Source organism: Ranitomeya imitator, chromosome 5, assembly GCF_032444005.1.
Source record: "Ranitomeya imitator isolate aRanImi1 chromosome 5, aRanImi1.pri, whole genome shotgun sequence".
Classification (NCBI taxonomy): domain Eukaryota; kingdom Metazoa; phylum Chordata; class Amphibia; order Anura; family Dendrobatidae; genus Ranitomeya; species Ranitomeya imitator.
In genome coordinates, this window is record NC_091286.1 from 601,570,079 (window position 1) to 601,594,318 (window position 24,240).

At 44.8% G+C, this 24,240-nt stretch overlaps 1 protein-coding gene across 1 annotated transcript in view; it reads right to left on the reverse strand.

The window, feature by feature from the left end:
• Positions 1-9,749: 9,749 nt before the first annotated feature.
• Positions 9,750-24,240, reverse strand: part of HS6ST1 (heparan sulfate 6-O-sulfotransferase 1) — a 133,170-nt gene continuing 118,679 nt past the window's right edge. The window contains exon 2 of the mRNA XM_069727978.1: positions 9,750-14,747. Within this exon, the coding sequence (XP_069584079.1) occupies positions 14,039-14,747 (709 nt within the window). The 3' untranslated portion in view covers positions 9,750-14,038. The remainder of the gene's footprint in view (positions 14,748-24,240) is intronic.

A 24,240-nucleotide genomic window follows, 5' to 3' on the forward strand; every position in this document is an offset into this window, starting at 1 on the left:
AACTTTTGCATCAGCCCATTTTCCTTTTTGTAATTTTTAAAATGTAAAAAGATTACAATATACATATTTTTGGTTGCCTAAAATACAAAGGAAATGTGTCATTAACGTTGGCCCTTTTAGAGATCATTTCATCTTCAACTTGCTTAACTGTTCACAATGACCGTAATTTTGACCAGAGGTGCCCAAACTTTTACATGGCACTGTAAGTCAAACAGATGTCCAGCAAACACAACTATAAAATGCCATAACTCAACAAAGAAAACAGCTCCCCTTTTCATGCTTTCAGCAATGGCACCACATAGAAGAGAAATGTCAATGTTTTATGAAACTCAATCTTGTAAAAATTTTGGAAATTGTAATTGTTTCCAGTGAGATATTGATTAAAATTATACATTTCAGGGCGGATGTAATCATTTAAGCTGAGCACTGTACATGCACCAAGTCAAAATCCTGTGTGAATGTTCTTTTGGGCTTCCTCTGAATGGAACAGGGTTAAATACAATTCTATTTAGTCTTTTGACTGTCTCCTATTTGTTAGATATATGATCAAGAACAGGTAATCCAGCAGCCGCATCTTCAAGCCAGAATTAAAATTGAGGCAATTGTCCTCCTTTAGCTGAAACCAAATGTCCTAAATATTCTCGGTGTGGAACAGGTGACATTTAGAAGGCTTTACCTTCAAGCCGTGTCCTTGGAGCCGGCTCAGTACTTGCTCTAAGCGTTGCAGGTGTTCATCGAACGTGCCAGCATACACAATTGTCATCCACATAGATCAGCGTGGCTTCAAAATTCAGGTCTCCCAGGCACTTCTCCAGGAGTCATTGAAAAGTTCCTGAAGCATTTGCCAGCCCAAACGGCATGCGGTTAAATTCAAACAGCCCCATGGGTAGTATAAAGGCAATCTTTACTCAGTCGTGCTCCAACATTGGTACCTGCCAATAGCCACTCGCCAAGTCTAGTGTGGGAGAAATACTTTTCGTGTCCCAGAGCAGATAGAGACTCCTCAACTCGGGGCAGTGGATATGAATCTCGAACGGTGCAAGCGTTCAACTTGCGGTAATCTATGCAGAATCGAGGAGCCCCATCTTTGTTTTTTTACCAGGACAATAGGAGCAGCCCACGGGCTCTAGCTTTCTCATACGACACCATTCTGTAACATCTGGGAGAGCATCCCCTTCACCTCTTGGTATAATTGTGGAGGAATTTGACGATGGCTCTTTCTTATGGGTGCCGCCTGCTCTGTTGGAATCTCGTGATTGCGGTGGTGCAGCCAAAAGTGTCCTCATGCCGTGCGAACACATCCTGATAGCGTCCGAGTAGGGCTTCCACCTGTTGTATCTATCGTGGTGTAAGCCCTGTAAGTTCAGCCTGCATTTGATCGAGGATACTCTGCCTTTTTGTTGATGAGGAAAGGGCTTCTACGGCTACAGTCCAAGGATCCTCCTTTTTTGCGGTCAATTGGACTGTCTGCGGCAGCATCAAGTCCTCTGGCATGCCGATGATTTGTGCTCTCTCACTCCTGGGGGACAAGGTGAGCAGTTCTCTCAAATTTATACAACACACTGGTACCTTCCCTTCACGTACGGTAGCCAACGTTCATGCGACCAAGAGTCTTGGTGGCAAATTCTCCATGGCAACTGGTTCGTTTTATTTCATCCCTTTCCAGTGGCATGAAGACCCGGACAGGCAGGGACAGCACGGTCTGTCCAGGGGGTAACTCCAGATTACTTGCAGTTGGAGTGATTACTTTCCCCAGTATCTTTCCTTCACCTGAAGCATCTTGTGCCTATGTCAACCAAATCAGTTGTTGGAACAACTTTCTTTGGGGTGTCACTGGGCTCCATTGTCTTAGGAATACGTTCGGGGACTCCTTTATCAGCACACTTCCGAACTCTTAACACGTTCATTCCCAGAGTGACAGTATATCCATGTTCAGTGTCACCCCAGGTCAGTACACCTTTGCGGCCCAAATCTAATCCGCAGACCTTGATTTGCATCCATGCCACCCCTGCGACCGGGATGGGAAGTTGATTGGCAGCCGTCAACCTTATCACCTGTCCCTATTCAGACCTCATTGCCTCTGAAAAGTGTCTTTGGTAGTACGCCTCGGGCATCGTGGTTACTTGACAGCCGGTATCCACTAGACAACGCATGGCCTGTCCATCAATTTCGGCCCAAACTTAGAGACAAACTGAAACCAAGTTAGAGGGACTTTTGGTTCTCTACACTGCCTGTTCTGACTCCGGGCGGCGTCCCCCAGCCTAGGAGCCTCCTAGTTAAATGGGCAGCGCTGTAGAGGCAGTCCCCGCTGTGAGCACACTTCAGCCATATACCCCAGCTCTCCACAGAGAAAGCAGGTTGGGAGTTTTTCCCAATGAGCCATTCTTCTTCCCAGTCTTGACTCTGAATAGTTTTTGGCCCCCGAGGCACTTAGTGAAGCCACCTTCCTTTTCGTTTCCGTCAGATCCACTCTTATAGCTAAGATTTCTCTTCGCAGATTTTCTGCCCATCCCTCTTTCAGCCGCTGAGCTGAGTCACGACTACCTCTCTGCAATGGACCTTCACCACCGGAACCATCACCCCTGCTCCTGCTCCCATGCCTCACTTCCCACCTCCACAAATGTCATGTCTGGGTTCACTCACGCGCTATTGCAGGGCCTGTTTTAGCAGTGCGTCTCTCAATCCGGTCACTAATTGGTCCCGCAGTACTACATCAATTGGACCTATCCCCACCCAGTCTTTTCTGGTCACAGCTGTGGGAATCCCCTGTAACACAGTCATGTACTGGGTCACTGTCTCCCCCTCCCTTTGCATATGACGAAATAAACTTGACCTCAACTACGTCCGTGGGGTCCCCATGTCTCCTCTAGTATACGTAGGACCTTGTCAAACGTGTCACGCTGTCGGGGAGGTCGCAACATCACAGAATCTTTTGCCTCTCCCTCTAGTGCCATTATGGCAACCTCCGCTTGTAGTGCGGGTACCATGGGGTGCATTCTCATCATCCCCCTAATACACTCAGTCCAGCTCCACAACATGGTATTACTTCCAGTAAACTTTGGTAGGTTAACATGGCCCCCAAGGAGATGTTAGACCTGGGGTACTCCCCAGAGGCTTGGTCTGCCCCCTTCGCACAAGAAGACTGCATCCTGCCAACTACGCCAAATGAAAGGCGGCACTGTAATGCAATAACGGTCGGAGGCAGAGCAAGGGTTAACATGGGGATTTAATATAACAGGTATACTCCACACAGGGAGGAGGTGTGAGATAGACAGTGTGGTAAAACTAGGATTTGGAAAGTTAGGGGCAACGAGTGTAAACGGAGGGAGGGTAGAGTTCAAAGGAATCAAACGTATCAGTCCGGCAATGAGGAGGAGCAGTCTCTAAGATGATGGCAGTGGCATCCCGGCCTGGACGCTTGAAGGAGCCAGTGTCATCCCGCTGAGGAATGAGTCCGGGGTTCCGGCTTCGTCTGTGGTTCTCTGATGTCCAGTTGCAGTCCATGTGCTCAGAAGAAGAAAACCCGGGAGAAGAGCAGTCCTTGTTCACAGCCGGCACTGCCCGCGAGTGTCTGGGAGCAGGTAGATCAGACAGCCACACTCTGCATGCGGCCTGGTTTCCCCACTTGGGAATCAGCAAATCAGGGCCCGGTCGTGGAGGAAAGTCACTTATGCTAAGCGATGTCACAGAAATAGGCAGGGACAGCGGTATTTTGATGTGTCCCCGCCGGTAGTCTCTGCCAGCCACCTGTCTGCCCCTATGGCTTGGGTCTGATTGTTCCTGACACTGCAGCGCAGGGAGCCTAACACTTAGCTTCTGCGCTCTGCAACTTCCTGCTGTAAGTGCCCGCATTCTTGCGCACTGCTGCCCATTTGTCCTATCCACTCCCCCGCATTCTGGTACAAGGGTCAGTCCGGGGAACTAAACTCTTCCCCCTGCAACTCAGGTGACAGCACCGATGGTTACAAATCCGTCCCAGATAAAGCACGCCAAGTCTGGCTCTCCTCCTTGCACGTACATTAGACCCCATCCACCTTCTCGCATCAGGTGTGAAAACGCACTATAAACTGTGACCGGCGAGGGCGATGAAAGGGATCTATATGCAAGAGCAAAGTCAAATTCCTGCACCTGTGACAAGGCTAAGTAAGGTAACCAACATATGTGATCGCCCCTGAGGGCTCATGCACGTGTTGAACATCTACTGCCCAACCCATAGTATTGTCCATGTTGCCAGGTCAACTGTAACAAACACGAGAAATACATGTTTACCGAGAAACTTCAAAAGGAAATTCCACCATTTTTCTTAAAGAAAATGTACAATAGTGACAGGTAAGTTAATAGTTACCAACACAAGTCTAAAAATATTTATAGACACTTTAGTCCTGCCCCTATCCCACCAGGACATGTACATTTTTGACCAGAGACACCACAAATTTTCCAGAACGGTTTCTGAAAAGGTTAATTTTGGGACAACCGTCATAGGAGAGTTATCTATAATAGTGCGCCGGTGTGGAGGATCTAAGTTTATTCAGACATGTGGTTCAGGGGCAGCGCTTTCCAGGACTCAAAACTTAAAAAAAAAAAAATGTTGGTTACTCTTTATTCCATAAATCAATAGTGCACATGGAAATAAGCAACTGTGTAATATACGTTATCAGAGATCTGCTTTCTCCTCCAGGATTGATCTTTCAGCTGCTCATAATGGTCTATGGAGTGGGGAGGAGCGAGAGGCAGACACAGCCATTCTGCTGCAGGTTGCATAGAACTTTATAAGCACCAACTGTCATCTCTTATCTCGGTAATGAGAAAGTCTGAATTTCTGGACAGTCGGCAAACCAGGTACTAATCAACATCTTTTACATAAATGTGACAAAGGAGATCTAATAAACAGGTTTCAACACCTAGAAGGGCGGATCAGACATGGTCTCTCCATCATATGTCCCCATGACCCCAAGAGGAGGCTGTGGTTCAGAGGCTGGCCAAATCGCTTCTGTCCATCTGAGGAGCTCTGGAGTGGAGATGCCAGTGTCAGAGAGGTAAAGACTCACCTGCTTCCAGCTCTAGATGAAGGCGACAAATGGAATCAGATATGAAATTACAGCCTGGGATTGACGTCGTCCCTGATCAACGCGCTCCAACGCAAACAGCTGTCACTTCTGCGCAGTCTCTGGTGCTGTCACCTGGTGACCACAGCCGAAACCAAGTGTGCACATGCTTGATTTTTGCAGCAAAAAAAAAAAATCTAGAGAGAAAAACTGCGGAAAATACACGTTTTTACTTGTGTTTTCCACATTCATTTGAAAGAGTAGAAAAATGCTGCAAAAAAACACTGAAATAATTCACCTGCTGTAGATCTGAAAGGAAAAAATAAGCAGCATGTAACATAGTAACATAGTCTTCCTTAAAAACTAAGTCCATCTAGTTCAACCCATAAGCCTAAGGCTAGTTTCACATTTGCGTTTAAAAACGCAGCGTTAAAAACGTAAACGGAGGTGGTGAAAAAACGCATGTAAACACGTGCAAACGCTGCGTTTTTTCGTATGCGGTAAAAAAACGCAGCGTTTTGAAGCATTTACATGCGTTTTTTCCTGCGTTTCCGTTTTTGAAACGCATGATGAGAAATGTGTGACAGCTGCCAATCATCAAAATCAACTAGAAAACCCACTAGAAATAGCTAGGGTTAGGATCCCTTTATCACCTTGATGGTGGGGGGTGGCTTATCAGTGTGTAGAGTTGTTTTTTTCTATGGAAACGCATGCGTTTAAAAACGCAACCAAACGCATGTGCTTAAAAACGCATGCGTTTACATAGACAGCAATACGTTTTTTTTGCGGCAGCAATACTTTTTTTGCGGCAAAAAAAACGTATGTTTTTTTGCGGCAAAAAACGCCTCTAGAAATTACTACATGTTGCATTTCTGCAACAAAACGCAAGCAGAGAAACGACACATGCATAGTCAAATGCGGCAAAACGCACACAAAAAAACGCATGCGTTTTTAACGTTAAATATAGGAAAAAAACGCATGTTTTTTTTGCGCTAAAATGCAGCGCCAAAAAACGCAAATGTGAAACCAGCCTGACCTAACATGCCCTAACATGTTGATCCAGAGGAAGGCAAAAATTGATCCAGAGGAAGGAAAAAAAAAAAAATCTCATGCACTTTGCTGGTTCTGCAAAACGCTGCAGTTTTTCTGATGAAAAATGCAAAGTGTGAACCATCCCTGGGGGAGGGGGGGGGGGATTATTCACCAATGGGTTTATGCCAGGAAACAGATCTACAACACTGGAAAGTTTGGGAGTTTTCATGATCATTTCTGGCAAAAGGATGGAGCGGTTATGGGGCCAAGCTATACCCGCCCATCAAAGGCTTCATAAATGGTGGCCCTGACTAGAGTAACATTTTTGGGGCACAGCACTAATAAGATGGGTCGAATTCATTACGTAATGTCCGCCTTACTGAATTCTGTGTCCGCCCCTCAGTAAGACTGTACAATATGCTAAGCGTAATAAATCAATACCCCAGTCGTCCGTACAGCAGAGACCACGTCGCACCCGCACTTATTCGGATACACCCCAGCCTTTGAGCCACAGTGCTGGTAAAAGTCCCATTTAACTTGGAGGAAAAATGTGCCTATATCTGTCTTGCGGAGAGATAAAGTCACAGTATATAACAGTTGATGGCACGCACATTGCACACTGTCGGGATTCGGCAGTTCTAAAATGTAGGGTGAACCTGGAAACCCGTAAAGGGGAATCTGTTAGCAAAAAACCTCCTCTGTAAATCAGACAGCAGTACGATGTGGGGGCAGAGACCCTGTTTTCAGCGATCATTAAGGCTGATCATACACATTAGATGGCTGTGCTCAGCTAGATCTGCAGCAGAGAAAACTAATTTGGTCACACCTGCTGCTCCCAGTAAACTAAGTGATACATCGCTGGAATCAGGGTCTCTGCCCCTACATCATGCTGCTGTCAGATTACATAGCAAAGACCGACTGCCAGATATCATGCAAGATCACATCTTTCTGAATAAGCGGGCATAATCTGCATTCTAGTATTTAACATACAAGACCTCTGTGACCTCTTTGCACATAAACAGAATTACGTATAAAACTTGGCTTTAGGATGTGCGGTGTGTAACATCAGAAACAATGGCCGGCAGAAGTGGACGCCTCAGTGTATATTCTTACCTGCTGGATTTCTGCCACAAATTTGTGTCAATCAATTTGCAAATTCTGCAAGTTCTATGAATGATAAACTTTTGTGTTAGGCCGCCGTCACACATGCGAGTTTTACGGACGTAAGAGCGCAGAATCTACGTCCGTAAAACTCGCAAAAAATACGGCACAATTATTCTCTATGCCCCTGCTCCTATTTGCCGTATTTTACTGATCAGTATTATACGGCTTTCTACGGCCGTACAAAATCGCAGCATGCTGCGTTTGTCACCGTACTGCGCAAGAAATACGCCAATGAAAGTCTATGGAAGCGTGAAAAATACGGATTACACACGGACAAGCAGTGTGACTTGCGAGAAATACGCAGCGGTGTTAGAGAGAAAAGCCGGTAATTCAGTGCGGTGTACAGTAAAATCACACTGACAGCTTCCAGTAGAATAGGTAGAATAAATGTGTACACATAGGATATATATATATATATATATATATGTCAGTGAGACACATATATGTATATATATTAATATTTATTCCAGCGCTAGACAGCTTGAAAGCCGGTAATTCAATTACCGGCTTTTTCCTTCTCCTTCCTAAAACCCGACATGATTTGAGACATGGTTTACATACAGTAAACCATGTCTTCTCTCCATTTTTTTTGCAGATTCCACACTACTAATGTCAGTAGTGTGTATCTGCAAAATTTGGCCGTTCTAGCTCTTAAAATAAAGGGTTAAATGGCGGAAAAAATTGGCGTGGGCTCCCGCGCAATTTTCTCCGCCAGAGTAGTAAAGCCAGTGACTGAGGGCAGATATTAATAGCCTGGAGAGGGTCCATGGTTATTGCCCCCCCCCCCCTGGCTAAAAATATCTGCCCCCAGCCACCCCAGAAAAGGCACATCTGGAAGATGCGCCTATTCTGGCACTTGGCCACTCTCTTCCCATTCCCGTGTAGCGGTGGGATATGGGGTAATGAAGGGTTAATGCCACCTTGCTATTGTAAGGTGACATTAAGCCTAATTAATAATGGAGAGGCGTCAAAGCTCCCTGGCTTTCTAGGTAATTTCCCACGATCTATGAACAGCCAGCAGAGGGCGCCTCACCGCAAATTAAGCTAAATATAGATCATTGATCTATTTTTAGCCTCATTCCCTGGGGTTTTGCAGCGAGGAGTAGCATTGCATTAGCACAGCTCCTTGCTGCAAAATGTTTTAACCCCTTCAGAAGGATTTACATCGTTGGACGTTACAGATCTGCGGAGGGTAAGTATATTGTTGGTTTATTATGTTTTTTTACTCACAGAACGAGGGTCTTCAGTGACTGGATTGGGCGTTGAATAAAATACTGTAACAACCATTGTTTTTATTTCATTAAAATAATTTTAAAAAATGTGTTTGTGTTTTATTTAACCCTTTACTAGTATTGGATTAATAATGGATAGGTGTCATAATTGACGCCTCTCCATTATTAATTTGGCTTAATGTCACCTTACAATAGCAAGGTGGCATTAACCCTTCATTACCCCATATCCCACCGCTACACGGGAATGGGAAGAGAGTGGCCAAGTGCCAGAATAGGCGCATCTTCCAGATGTGCCTTTTCTGGGGTGGCTGGGGGCAGATATTTTTAGCCAGGGGGGGGCCAATAACCGTGGACCCTCTCCAGGCTATTAATATCTGCCCTCAGTCACTGGCTTAACTACTCTGGCGGAGAAAATTGCGCGGGAGCCCACGCCAATTTTTTCCGCCATTTAACCCTTTATTTTAAGAGCTAGAACGGCCAAATTTTGCAGATACACACTACTGACATTAGTAGTGTGGAATCTGCAAAAAAAAATGGAGAGAAGACATGGTTTACTGTATGTAAACCATGTCTCAAATCATGTCGGGTTTTAGGAAGGAGAAGGAAAAAGCCGGTAATTGAATTACCGGCTTTCAAGCTGTCTAGCGCTGGAATAAATATTAATATATATACATATATGTGTCTCACTGACATATATATATATATATATATACCTATTCTATGTGTACACATTTATTCTACCTATTCTACTGTAAGCTGTCAGTGTGATTTTACTGTACACCGCACTGAATTACCGGCTTTTCTCTCTAATATATGTGTCTACTGACACATTATATATATATATATATATATATATATATATATATATATATATATATATATAGACAGTATATATATATTTTCTTTTCTTTTTGGGACACATGGATCACTTCTATAGCGGTATGTTGGTTTTGCTAGCCTGCGAGAAAACCACGCAGTACGGATGCCATACGGATTACATACGGAGGATGCCATGCGCAAAAAACGCTGACACACCCTGCCTACGGAGGAGCTACGGACCACTTTTTTCGGGACTTTTCAGCGTATTACGGCCGTAATATACGGACCGTATTGTTTTACGCTGTGTGTGACGCCGGCCTTAGGGGTTAAACATAACCCCAACCCTGACAAATGAATTCTAAGTAGAACCTTCTGGAAAAAAAAGAAAAGACATTGGGAAGCATTTGGGGTATGTGGTGCTGTGGGAAATTAAACAGACGACCATTTTCAGACATGCTCATCAATAGAAATGATAATTTATTACAATGAGCGACCCTCTCACATTGTTTAGGAGGAGAACAGAATTAAAACAAATGCCATTGCTCTCATTAGAAAAAAAAAAAAGTCTACGTTAGCAGAAGTTCATCTTCAATTTTGTGATTCTAGACGCTCACAGCTGAAATATGCCATACACACAATTACACGTCTCATGAACATTAAGTGCTTCATTGGCAGTTCCCACTTACACCACTAGGTGGGGCTGTGTCCTACGTCAGGACACTCCGCTTCGTCTTCACACGCCAAGAACAGTGATATGTTTAATAAGGAGCGGGGTCTGCACCACGGCCAAAGCATTGGCTGCAACACAGATATTACATGTACAGTATCTATCCAGATTTGATGAGCAGACTAAGCCTGGTGAACAGTCATTAGACCTCACCCCCATGGAATTTCTTTGGGGCGATATCCTGGGTGAGGTGGGTTCAAGAGAACTGTGCAGAAGATACCACGAGTATAATTCAGCTGTAGTGGAAGTAAATATTGGACAATCCCCTATACATTTTATTGAGCACGTTTTTTTGGCATACCCCCCACCCCGGGAGTGGAGCCCAGGCCTATGGTCTTCTCAGATAATCCACCAGAATTAATGTCTCAGACTGACTGGAGCCGATATCAGGAGGATTACTTGCTATGGTAAATGATAAGCTTAGACCCGAATTCTCCGACCCCTCCCACACATTAGATAGGTGTCGGCCACACGATCCCCCCGACTCCTCCATACACTTGGCTTGGGTGAGCGCTCCTGTGTTCTCTACAACAGGGGTCCCCAACTCCAGTCCTCAAGGCCCACCAACAGGTCATGTTTTCAGGATTTCCTTAGTCTTGCCCAGGTAATAATTGCATCACCTGTGCAATGCAAAGGAAATCCTGAAAACATGACCTGTTGGTGGGCCTTGAGGACTGGAGTTGGGGACCCCTGCTCTACAAGATCGCCTGTCAGTCATCTCCCAGAAAAAAAAAGGAGCGGACGTCGGGGGAGGAGTCAGGAGGCCCCCCATATACAGACCGCCCACCGATTTCAGATTTGGCAGACTTTTGTGTAATGGGGTCTGAAAACGTGATCGCCACTCAGGCACAGGTAAAGGATCATGGTAGATCTGTCCATATAGTCCCTATAAAAAAAATAATCCTATGACCCAGTTTATATATTCTAGTGGAAACGTGTGCAAACTAAAATGCATTTGCACTATCCTGGTCCGGCATCATGGGCACCTTTTCCCACTTACAAAGCCCCCGTGAAATATTAACACGGCAGGGGACTAGGGAATGGCAGAGGAGCCCAGGATGCCGGGCAGAGGAGCAAAGGCAGAAAAACCCATGCAGAGGAGGCCAGGATGCGAGGCAGAGGCACCAAGGCAGAGGAGCCCAGAATGCCAGGCAGAGGAGCCAAGGCAGAGGAACCCAGGATGCAAGACAGAGGAACCAGGCAGAGGAACCCAGGATGTGAGGCAGAGGCGCCAAGGCAGAGGAACCCAGGATGTGAGGCAGAGGAGCCAAGGCAGAGGAACCCAGGATGTGAGGCAGAGGAGCCAAGGCAGAGGAACCCAGGATGTGAGGCAGAGGAGCCAAGGCAGAGGAACCCAGGATGTGAGGCAGAGGAGCCAAGGCAGAGGAACCCAGGTTGTGAGGCAGAGGCGCCAAGGCAGAGGAACCCAGGATGTGAGGCAGAGGAGCCAAGGCAGAGGAACCCAGGATGTGAGGCAGAGGCGCCAAGGCAGAGGAACCCAGGATGTGAGGCAGAGGAGCCAGGCAGAGGAACCCAGGATGTGAGGCAGAGGAGCCAGGCAGAAGAACCCAGGATGTGAGGCAGAGGAGCCAAGGCAGAGGAACCCAGGATGTGAGGCAGAGGAGCCAGGCAGAGGAACCCAGGATGTGAGGCAGAGGAGCCAAGGCAGAGGAACCCAGGATGTGAGGCAGAGGAGCTAAGTAAGAGCCCAGCATGTCAGGCAGAGGAGATTAGGATGCCAGGCAGAGGAGCACAAGATGATAAACAAAGGAGCCCAGCATGCCACGCAGAGGAGATTAGGATGCCAGGCAGAGGAGATTAGGATGCCAGACGTGTGATTTCCAACACTGGAGTGAACACTGCCCTGGTCTGGCTGCCACGAAGTGCAAAACTGGACACCGCACCAGTGTAGGGCATACCTTTCTTTTGTCTACTGAACATTTTATTTTTCTAGTAGAACCTGAATAGATTAAACTATGCTTTTTTTCCATATCCATAAATTCAGACAACAAAGATGACTATTCCTAAAAACAATGGAGGTTGCTGGGTATCCAGTCTTGGGAATATAAAGTCAGAAATAAGCTTCATCTAAACATTTTACTCTAATCTCTAAATTTATCTTTCTTTGGACAAATTTTTGGTTCTAGGTCATGTTTGCCTCGTGTTCATTTTGTACATGTATGCAATAGAATGAGGCCTCTTTATAGACACAGGTCCATGAGATCCCGACTTCTCATTGTACGGCATAACTCTTCCCTCTTGGATGCAAAAATGGAACATTTTGATAATCTTGGAACTTTTAAAACATCTGGAGATTCCGCATGGATTATATAGTTCCTGCTAACAAGAATGGCCTTTACATCGGTGGAAACCATTAGGCAAAGCGTCTGCTCTGGATAGGATTGGTTTAAGATTTGGTTTAAAAAAAAAACAAACACAAAAATACAACTGTAAATTATATCATTTAAAATAATGCAGTTTAATAGTAACGTCATCATTTAAACCACTTCATACAGGGCTTAGGAGTCCAGTGGGTGGAACTAATCAATGACAGATGGCCGTGTATGAAGACAGCTGTCAGTCATGAGTAGAACCACCCACTGGACTCCTAAACACAAAAAACACATGAATTCAACTGAAAGGGGATGTTCAGGTTTGGGATGAAAGTCTGCGAACTTGAATCCTCACAGCGCGAACATTGCACACTGTCCGGATTCTCCAGTGGAGAGCGGGCAGTCACATGACCACAAGTATACGATTTTACACATTCAAACTAGACATGTGAAGTCTCACAACGCAAACTAATTGAGAGAGGCCAAGCAAGTCTAGTCGGCATGTGATCACATATATGCAAATTGCAGACTTGCTTTTCCCGCTGGCACCGGAGAATCCTGACAGCGTGCAATGCATGCACTGTGAAGATTCAAGTCTGCAGTCACATTAACTGACTCACTGAAGACCTGGACAACTCATTTAATAAACTGCAAGATATACTGAACACGTTCCCACAAACCTTTATGTAAATTCGTTCAGGGCCTCCCGTCCCACAGCATGCTGCCGCAGGTAGGACTACATTTTTAACTTAGAAGGCAGCCTTTAAAAAAAAATACTATTGACTATCGTAAGAGCTTGTTTAGACGCTGCTTTGTGCAGCATATTTATTCAACGGGAAAAACACCATATTTTACGGTACCAGCAAAGTGACAGATTTCTGAAGTCTCATGATGCCTGTTTTTCACTTGTAGATTTGCCTTCTTTCATATCTTTATTGTGTCAATTCTTTCAGCATTTTTAACCCAAATGGAGTGCAAAAAAAAAGCATAAAAAAGTGCCGATTTTACGCAGCGTTTTTCCTGTAGAAAAATCAGCAAATGCGCAAAATGTGCACATGCCCTAGCAGAGTGAGGTTGGCGTACAGGTGAGATTGGGTAGACTTCCATCACACTATTTTGCATAGATACGATCTGGGATGTGGGGAACTGACCATTGAAGACCTTTTTGTGGCCGTTTTAAGGAGCGGTGATTTGACCGTTAACCTGTATTCGTTTTCTAAAATCCGGTCACCCATGTTCTACAACTGTACTTGGGTCTTCGGAAACCTTCTGTACGGAAAGTCACTTACAATGAAATTTCCTCGCTGCTAAATTGCTGTCTTTGGCCAACATGTGGGTTATAAAAAGCAAGAATGTGTTTTATGCTATTAAACATACCACTGTTATTAGTTCATTAGTTGTCCTTGAGAATTTGAGAAGGAAAAAAATAAAATAAAATAACCGTTAATACTGAAATGCCTCCCTAGTGTGAATAAAACGTATAGCATTGTTGACATTGTGCGGTCACATTCTCACTACATTAAGAGACGCGCTCCTTCATACGGAGGAACGGTTACCAAAGCTTTCAGCTGTGTGCTACAAACATTAAATAAAAAGTGTTCTCATTTATAATGTTCGGTATTTTATACAATACAGAATGACAAATGTGAAACCAGTTTCTCCAGTAGTATAAAAGTCCATGCCCAGCTACCACTTCTCAATTATATGGCTCATGTAGTCTTCTGTAGGCCAGCGAACTTGATCCTCTGCCTCCTCCTTGGCAAAGGCCTCGTTGGATCGCTGGAGAAGTCTTTCTTCCCGATTTTTCTTTCGTTGCTCCATTCGCTCTATCTGCCTCTTGAATTGATATCGCTGTTGGAAGAGGTCCTTTGCATAGTCGTACAATTGCATGTCAAGATCGTTAAGCTCCTCGATCCTTTGGATAGTGCCATTGTCCAAGTCAACCCCACCAGCTCGAGTGTTGTTGTATTGCATGAACGGCCTGATAAACTTCAAATTAAAAGTTCTCTCAAAGAGATACTGAGTTTTTCTCTGGAACTCCGTAAGACCAAAAAAAGCCATGTCCTTCAGGTTCTTTTTGGCGCTTTCCAGAAGAAGCTGAGCTCGCTTCTTTTCGGGAGTAAAGGACATATTATAGCAGCCTACCAGACTGAGGTCTGCCAACATTCTCACCTGCCGATTGTTGGCCAAATTGTAGGGACATTCCATAAACTCCTGCAAAGTGCACCCTGACCAGTCTGTCCCTTCATAGCAGGATGGCAGCTCCTCTGGCGTTGGTGTCCTTCCATCACACATGTGAAGTGAGGTCTTCCAGGTGGCTCCCCGTTGAACATGTCTCCACTCACTAAGGTACCTTGAGACGGGATCTCTCAACAAGGTTATATAGTAGAATTTCCTGAAGGGAAAAAAAGGAAAACATTCAGAATACAGAACATGAACCTGAAAATCTTAAATGTAAGTCGTTCCTAGATATCAGTCTAGCAATGTCAGTTTCACACAGTGTTCACGCTCAGTGCTCGGATCACAATACCCTGTTCATGCACCAGGTCTCCTGACCTGAGTTAACAAACTCATTAATGCCTGTGAGATAACTAACTCAGGTCAGGAGATTCGGTCGTTGGCCTGGATATTTTGATCAGCGAAATGACTGATCATGGACCATGTGAAACCATCCTAAAGCGATGCTTTTTTTCCACACAAATTATCTTTCCTTCTGAAGACAAACATTTTTTTCTCTAGTGTTCATTATTTAAGGGTAGGTAGCATATAATCGGATTTCAGGTGCTTTAATAAGTCCATTAACAGGACTTCAGAAGTTAGCCAAAACAGAGTACTTGACTTTCATCAACCAAGTACAAAAAAGTGCAGTATTCCAAACCAAGTGCACAACAATACAGTCTCCAAAGAAATAAGCCCTCAAGAAATCTACCTCAACCTTCTGCACCAGAAGCCCAAAGTAAGGGTCCGAGGTATGTGGTCACCCTTCACTCAAACTTGCCCCTCATCAGTACTGAGCAGTGCACTGGTAGACTTCAAGATATGCCCTTAATACAGCTCAGGGGGGCACTGGTTGTAGTTATAAGCCTTCTAAAAATTATAGTCTTTTAGGCAATATTCCATGATAAAACCGGTACATTAAATGAGCTGTCGTCCATAAGGAAGAGAACCATTTAACTAGTGCTGCCACTTACGGTATATTTCCACAGTCAGTAAACACTGCAGTTTGGATTGGATGCTGCGTACAGCCGCAGTGTCCAAATGTTAAAGCATAGTGGATGGGATTTTATGAAATCCCATCTGCACTATGCGTGCAGGGACACCCGCGAATTCCCTGCGGAGACAGACATGTGGCACGTCTTTCTAGACTGCAGCATGTCAAGTTATCTTGCGAAGACTCACCGTCCAATGTATAGGATGCGGTGATTCCACATGGTTCAATGAACACATGCGGAATCACCACATGTACAAAAGCCGGCAGCGCTTTGGACGGAGCTGCATCCAAAGCGCTGCCAATACTGACCGTGGAAACATACCCTTAGAGGTAAGGACTCGTTAAGGGGTCTAACTGACAAAGTTACCACTAGATTCAATTTTCTTCCTTTCATGGGATGGTTCATTTACTTTTTCCCCATGGGACTCTAAATTGTAAGACGCCATATTTTTGGATCTGATAAATACGAATCAGTGCCCCCAAAGTCAATGGGAAAGCAGACCGCCTCTTGCTAATGCCAAATTAATTTCTGTGCTCAATTTAAGAGGGCACGTTGGGTGCTCCCCTACGCAGTATGCTCGCTATAAAAGGACGATGGGTGCTGCCCTATGCAGTATGCTCGCTATAAGAGGTGACTGTGTGCTTCACTATGCTCGCTATTAGAGGTGACTGTGTGCTTCACTATGCTCGCTATTAGAGGTGACACTGTGTGCTCCCCTATGCAGTATGCTCACTATAAAAGAGGTGACACTGTGTGCTCCCCTATGCAGTATGCTCACTATAAAAGAGGTGACACTGTGTGCTCCCCTATGCAGTATGCTCACTATAAAAGAGGTGACACTGTGTGCTCCCCTATGCAGTATGCTCACTATAAAAGAGGTGACACTGTGTGCTCCCCTATGCAGTATGCTCACTATAAAAGAGGTGACACTGTGTGCTCCCCTATGCAGTATGCTCACTATAAAAGAGGTGACACTGTGTGCTCCCCTATGCAGTATGCTCACTATAAAAGAGGTGACACTGTGTGCTCCCCTATGCAGTATGCTCACTATAAAAGAGGTGACACTGTGTGCTCCCCTATGCAGTATGCTCACTATAAAAGAGGTGACACTGTGTGCTCCCCTATGCAGTATGCTCACTATAAAAGAGGTGACCCTGTGCTCCCCTATGCAGTATGCTCACTATAAAAGAGGTGACACTGTGTGCTCCCCTATGCAGTATGCTCACTATAAAAGAGGTGACACTGTGTGCTCCCCTATGCAGTATGCTCACTATAAATGAGGTGACACTGTGTGCTCCCCTATGCAGTATGCTCACTATAAAAGAGGTGACACTGTGTGCTCCCCTATGCAGTATGCTCACTATAAGAGGTGACACTGTGCTTCACTATGCTCGCTATTAGAGGTGACACTGTGTGCTCCCCTATGCAGTATGCTCGCTGTAAGAGGCGACGTTGTGCACACTCCTGGGATGCTTTGTGTGAACACATGACGCCCCCCATATGCTGCTGTGAGCCGATGTCTCTCCGGCTGGCACCATTCTTTTCCAGCCTACAATTAAATCTTGGTTCGTCTCCCAGTTTCTAAGGCTGGTGTGTAGCGGTGATTAAATGAGCCATGATACTCTTCTGCCTTTGAAGTGGAAAGGTGAGGAGCTGCATTTTACACTGGATTTTGCAGAACTAACACAGTTATACAACAGTCTAAGTAGTGGAGTGTGGCTTATTGTGCTTCCACTCAGCTTGATGAATGCATGAAGGTGTGCAGAACCCAGGCGGCTGAAGCAGCTCATTTATCAGCATGCAGCAGAGGAAGCTGAGGAGGGGGGTTTACAGAGGAGACAGAGGAAATTAACAGGCGCATGCTATATTAGCCATTCTGGCTGCTACATACAGAATGCTTATACAGACTTGTCCATTGCTATATGGATCTCAGAAGGACTTGTTCTAGATGGGGAAAGTATATATTTTATACTGTAGATTCTTAGTCCAAAACCTTCTGGCCCGGGACCACACTTGGAATCTCAAAACAGTCATGTGACATTAGGTCAGATGACCACTGCAGTCCATCAGTGGCTTCTGATCAGCTGCAGCCTTCTCTAAAGAAGGTACAGTACATACCTTGTTTATATTTTCTGTACTAGACTGCAGCTATTAAGGGGCTGCCCAGTAGTGAACAACTCCTAAGGCTGTGGATGATATAGGGATTCTCATGATCTGCCACCCCCTCAGATGCTTCACTGGCATCCATGCAGACATAACTTCTGTCAGGGAGTGTATATTTTTAGGCTTTTTCCAGTGTTCTTGTTCTTTTTTAAAAGAGCACTCCAGATAAAATATATACATTTGGCCCCGTGGAGCAATTAATATAGGTAATGTATTACTTGTATTAATTGCACCTGTTTGAACTCGTTACTTGTATAAAAGACACCTGTTCACACACTCAATCACACCCCAACCTCTCCACCATGGCCAATTCCAAAGAGCTGTCTAAAGATACCAGGGACAAAATTTTAGACCTGCACAAGGCTGGGATGGGCTACAGGACAATAGGCAAGCAGTTTGGTGAGAAGGCAACTACTGGTGACACAATTGTTAGAAAAAAAAAAACATAAAAAGATGACTGTCAATCTTCCTTGGTCTGGGGCTCCATGCAAGATCTCGCCTTGTGGGTAAGTATGATTCTGAGGAAGGTCAGGAATCAGCCCAAAACTACACGGGAGGACCTGGTCAATGACCTGAAGAGAGCTGGGACCAGTGTCTCAAACATTACTGTAACACTACGCAGTCAGATTAAAATCCTGCAGAGCACGCAGGATCCCCCTGCTCACACCAGTATATGTCCATATGCCCCTTTGATGTTCGCCAATGACCATGTGGATGATCCAGAAGAGGCATGTGGTCAGATAAGATTAAAATAAAACTTTTTGGTATCAACACCACCTTCCGTGTTTGGAGGAAGAAGAAGGACGAGTACAACCAAAAGAACACAGTCCCAACTGTGAAGCATGGTGGGGGTTAACATCATACTTTGGGGGTGCTTTTCTGCAAAGGTGACAGGATGGATGAGGTCATGTATAGCAAGATTTTAGCCAACAACCTCCTTCCCTCAGTAAGAGCATTGAAGATGCATTGTGGCATGACAATGACCAGAAAACCACAGCTAGGGCAACTAAGGAATGGATCCATAAGAAGCATTTCAAGGTCCTGGAGTAGCCTAGCCAGTCTCCATACCTGAACCCAATAGAAAATCTTTGGCAGGAGATGAAACTCATTGTTGCCCAACGACAGTCACAAAAAGATATGGATAGGTTCTGTACGGAGGAGGGGGCCAAAATCCCTGCTGCAGCGTGAGCAAACTTGGTCAAGAACTACAGGAAAGGTCTGACCTCGGCAATTGCAAAAAGTTTCGGTACCAAATATTAAGTTCTGTTTATCTATTGTATCAAATGATTACTTTGTGCAATAAAATTAAAATTAATGTCCTGATGTGGCCATAAGACAACTCACTGCAGCAGAAGCCTGTCTACTGCCTTGTCTACAATAGGACAAAATATTACTAAGCCTCATTCACCTCGACTCTTGAGACGTGGCTTCATCAGGGTATTTTCCAAAAATGGAACTGATCAACAACATCATTAAATCAGTCATTTCTAGGTGCATGGTTCCTTGCATTGCACTTTCAAGAAACTTTTCATAACACGCTACCCTATATATGTAAGAGGAATAACACTTTCTTGCCATTATATGACTTGCAGCCTGCAAAGGAGTGAGAAACCAGGATAAAGCTCTTAATTTGCAACTGACGCTGATGGATGTCTACCATCCAGTAGCTGTCTAGGATGTCTACCATACAGTAGGATGTCTACCGTACAGTAGTACACTAGCTGCTATGGCTACCACAGTACAAAGGACAGATTCCTGCTCATCATTCTTTAGTTAGCATACAACAGCATGGAGCCTATGAAAATAGCAGTATTGAGTAATGTAAATGAGTAATGTAAATGTGAATCCAGATTTCGGGATGAGGTAAAAGACTTGTTAGAAAGCTCAGCACAATCTTCGCATCTCCCCCTGCTTGTTTTCTCATTGTGCTCTTCGTACCCCCCTCTAGGAGTACAAAATAAAGTGTAACTGGACTCTTCACTGTCCTACCATCCATCTCATCTTGATCAAGAAAGAGTTGCGATCCCCTCCCGCCCCACTAGAGTTAATAGAGGACATTTATTTTCCTGTCTCTAACTTAAGATGAAAAACGAGGAAAAAGATTGGAGCGCACTTACCCAGGTAAAAAAGATCGGACGACGGCCGTTTCGTGCAGAGTGGCACTTCAACGGGTAGGACCCGTTGAAGTGCCACTCTGCATGAAACGGCCGTCGTCCGATCTTTATCCACTCCCTTCCCTGCTTTTTGTACAAAGTCCTAATAAAGTGGTGACTATTTTACCTGGGTAAGTGCGCTCCAATCTTTTTCCTCGTTTTTCCTTTATGAACTCTGTATGCTTTTGTTGGATGCAGCACCCCGTTGGTAATGAAAAGGAAATTATCAGCCATATACGCCCTTTGAATGTGGTTTTTGCTGTTGTGCACATTGGGGTCAGATTATCGGGGCGGTGCGGAAGCAGAACTTTCTTTTACGCTGTGATTTCTAACTTAAGATTCCTTACAAAGTTTATTATATTCGCCGAAACTATCGATTTCTGAAGTTTGTTGAAAGCATAGTTCTCTTCTAAGTAAATCAGTGATCATTACACACCCTCATTATTTCCAGTTATAAATGGATGCCATATTATTGGTTAGCCACATCATATGTAACGTACATGTTGCAGCTTTCAGACTGCTATACAGGTAGTCTGATCGAATAATTGTGTCCGAAAGGTTTGCCATACTTATGAATGTACGATATTTCACACACGAGTTATATTATTCGGCATTACAGTATCACTCATTGCATTGTCCTGGTTAGACGGTACGCTACTATTCAGTCTTTCCAGAATTCATCATGCCTGAAAATTCTCTGGAGCCGTGGAAATTAGATTTACTGAAAAAGGTTAAACGTTAACCTTTTTCATTATTGGGATTCCATGTAAACCCCCCAGTGAGCTAATGCGTTTAGTTCCACCTATGGTGTCCTATGGCGTTAGGAGGGATTGTCCATCACACAGCGATCCATATAATTGGGCAGGATCAGCGTTTCTGAGCTGCTCAACAGCACAGTGCTTTCTACACATCAATTAAGGCGTAGGCTAACAGCAAAGTCAGCAGTCAAAGGCAAGGACTTCATGGCAAAATGTCACTTCTCTTGGGGTCCCATCAACTCCATTCGTCAATCAAGTCACTTTTCTCTACCCAACCATAGCGACCTGGAAATAGTGCACGGACGTATTTAAAAGGTTCTTGGACCTCCTGACCTCATAAAATATACATTACCGAGAGCGAGTTGTGAATACTCAATTGTGGGAATATCCTCACAAAAGTGTAGCGTCCCTCTTTTTATAAATATTCCACCATTACATTTTTACAGGATTTACCCGAGTGTTGCGAAACAGTAGTTAATACCAGAAAACAAAGAAATAGCCATTACTTCCCCTGCAAACAATTCCCTGTTCTGGTGGTCCTCAGAAGTCCTGCCATGGTGAGGCACAATCCTCTAGTAGCAGGTTGGTCTCATTTTATAAAAATGGGGAAAATTGCAAGTGTGTAAGGAAAAAACAAAAAGGCAAACTTTGCAATATGCTTATTAAAAATCCACCCTGCTCTCAAGAACAGAGGGGGCTTTAATCTTTTAGTTTATTTAGATTGTGAGCCCCAGCAGAGACAGCGATGATAATATATGCAAAGTGTAAAGCGCTGCGGATTATGTTAGCGCTATATAAAAATAAAGATTATTATATTCTTATTACATCTTGTTGTTACGTGGCTACTCAATTATAGTAACATAGTAACATAGTTAGTAAGGCCGAAAAAAGACATTTGTCCATCCAGTTCAGCCTATATTCCATCATAATAAATACCCAGATCTACGTCCTTCTACAGAACCTAATAATTGTATGATACAATATTGTTCTGCTCCAGGAAGACATCCAGGCCTCTCTTGAACCCCTCGACTGAGTTCGCCATCACCACCTCCTCAGGCAAGCAATTCCAGATTCTCACTGCCCTAACAGTAAAGAATCCTCTTCTATGTTGGTGGAAAAACCTTCTCTCCTCCAGACGCAAAGAATGCCCCCTTGTGCCCGTCACCTTCCTTGGTATAAACAGATCCTCAGCGAGATATTTGTATTGTCCCCTTATATACTTATACATGGTTATTAGATCGCCCCTCAGTCGTCTTTTTTCTAGACTAAATAATCCTAATTTCGCTAATCTATCTGGGTATTGTAGTTCTCCCATCCCCTTTATTAATTTTGTTGCCCTCCTTTGTACTCTCTCTAGTTCCATTATATCCTTCCTGAGCACCGGTGCCCAAAACTGGACACAGTACTCCATGTGCGGTCTAACTAGGGATTTGTACAGAGGCAGTATAATGCTCTCATCATGTGTATCCAGACCTCTTTTAATGCACCCCATGATCCTGTTTGCCTTGGCAGCTGCTGCCTGGCACTGGCTGCTCCAGGTAAGTTTATCATTAACTAGGATCCCCAAGTCCTTCTCCCTGTCAGATTTACCCAGTGGTTTCCCGTTCAGTGTGTAATGGTGATATTGATTCCCTCTTCCCATGTGTATAACCTTACATTTATCATTGTTAAACCTCATCTGCCACCTTTCAGCCCAAGTTTCCAACTTATCCAGATCCATCTGTAGCAGAATACTATCTTCTCTTGTATTAACTGCTTTACATAGTTTTGTATCATCTGCAAATATCGATATTTTACTGTGTAAACCTTCTACCAGATCATTAATGAATATGTTGAAGAGAACAGGTCCCAATACTGACCCCTGCGGTACCCCACTGGTCACAGCGACCCAGTTAGAGACTATACCATTTATAACCACCCTCTGCTTTCTATCACTAAGCCAGTTACTAACCCATTTACACACATGTTCCCCCAGACCAAGCATTCTCATTTTGTGTACCAACCTCTTGTGCGGCACGGTATCAAACGCTTTGGAAAAATCGAGATATACCACGTCCAATGACTCACCGTGGTCCAGTCTATAGCTTACCTCTTCATTATGTTTAAATATACGGAATAGGACTGTAATCCGCTGCAGCAGTCCTGTGGATGATGGACGGGATCAGCAGGGACCACTGGATTGCTGGGGATTCAAGGGGTAGCCACCCTACATAAAAAATCCAACAGCTACAATTCAAGTTTTTAGAAACCAGCAGAATTAACTATTTAAGGAATACCTGATATAAGGCTACGGTACTCAATCCCCTTAATAGTAACAGCTCCTATACCAACCACCCAACAGTGGTAGATTATATACTGACATATCCACGCTGACTAGCTATCAGTCCCAGGGAATGAGAAAGTACTCCAATAGTCAGCCAGCAAACAGATACCACAATGAGGTCACGTCACTCATCGGAGGACCACTTTCCTCCAGCTACATAGTTACATAGTTATTAAGGTCGAAGGAAGACTATAAGTCCATCTAGTTCAACCCATAGCCTAACCTAACATGCCCTAACATGTTGATCCAGAGCTACCACTCACCGCCCCCTGGCACCGGCTTAGCGGGGATTTATTATTGATGGCAGTGGTTTTGGTTGATGTTTAGGGGTCCGATAGAGCTGAATGTCATCTTCTGTGGTTGACCGTGATCTTGATTCTTATTTCACCAAAAGAAGCCTGCACAGCCCAGAGATGTCAAACTAGTTTCAATTCAGATTTTCTGGACACAGCTGTGGCCACCATTGCTGTACAGTGCTGGCCCCACTCAATCAGTGCTATAGACATTGTGTGGTACCCCAGGAGTTCGGGTACCACAGCGGTGCTGCCTTCCTCTCGGGGAGGGTTATGCCATGCCTGGAAACAGGAGGGATCCCTTTGGCAGGTAATATGACATGCAACACTTTCTGACTCCAGGCCAGAAGGGGGAGCTCTAAAGCCAGTTTAATGGGAACTTCCCTATATACATCCTGGTCTGGAAGAGTTGGTAGCAGACAGTGAAGGAGCACAGAGGAATTTAAGAGCTAGAGGAGGGCTGCGATTGGGCCCCTCTAAGCTAGAGAGCAGGAACCGGGTACCGGGAGCCTGAGGTCGTGAGGAACTACAGGTCCCACGGCAGAACCGGAGGGCAGGAAAGTAAAAGCGACTTGCCCACATAATATCTGAGGTACAGCAACAATTAAAGCCTGGAGTCACCGTGTACAGAGACCCCAAGAAACAGCTCAAGCTGCCTACCATGCAGGGACTGTCCCAGGACAGAGAGTAACTGAGGACCTTGTCAGGACCCCACAGGCAGCAAGGGACTAAAAGCGCAAAGTGGAAGGCTCCCAATCTGTCCTGGCAAAGGGATTTCCTCTTGTCGATGTAGTCCAGGCAGCCTGAAGACACCTGTTACTGATATCCTGGACTGAGGCTGTACTACATCAGTAAACCAGGTAAAGACTGCAACCCCGTGTCCTCCATTTATTTGCCGGCATTCACCATCACTGTCAAACACACCAGGAGCCCTGGGGACCCGGCTTCACCTGTGGGAAGCGACACCATCTTTGCTACAGCACCAT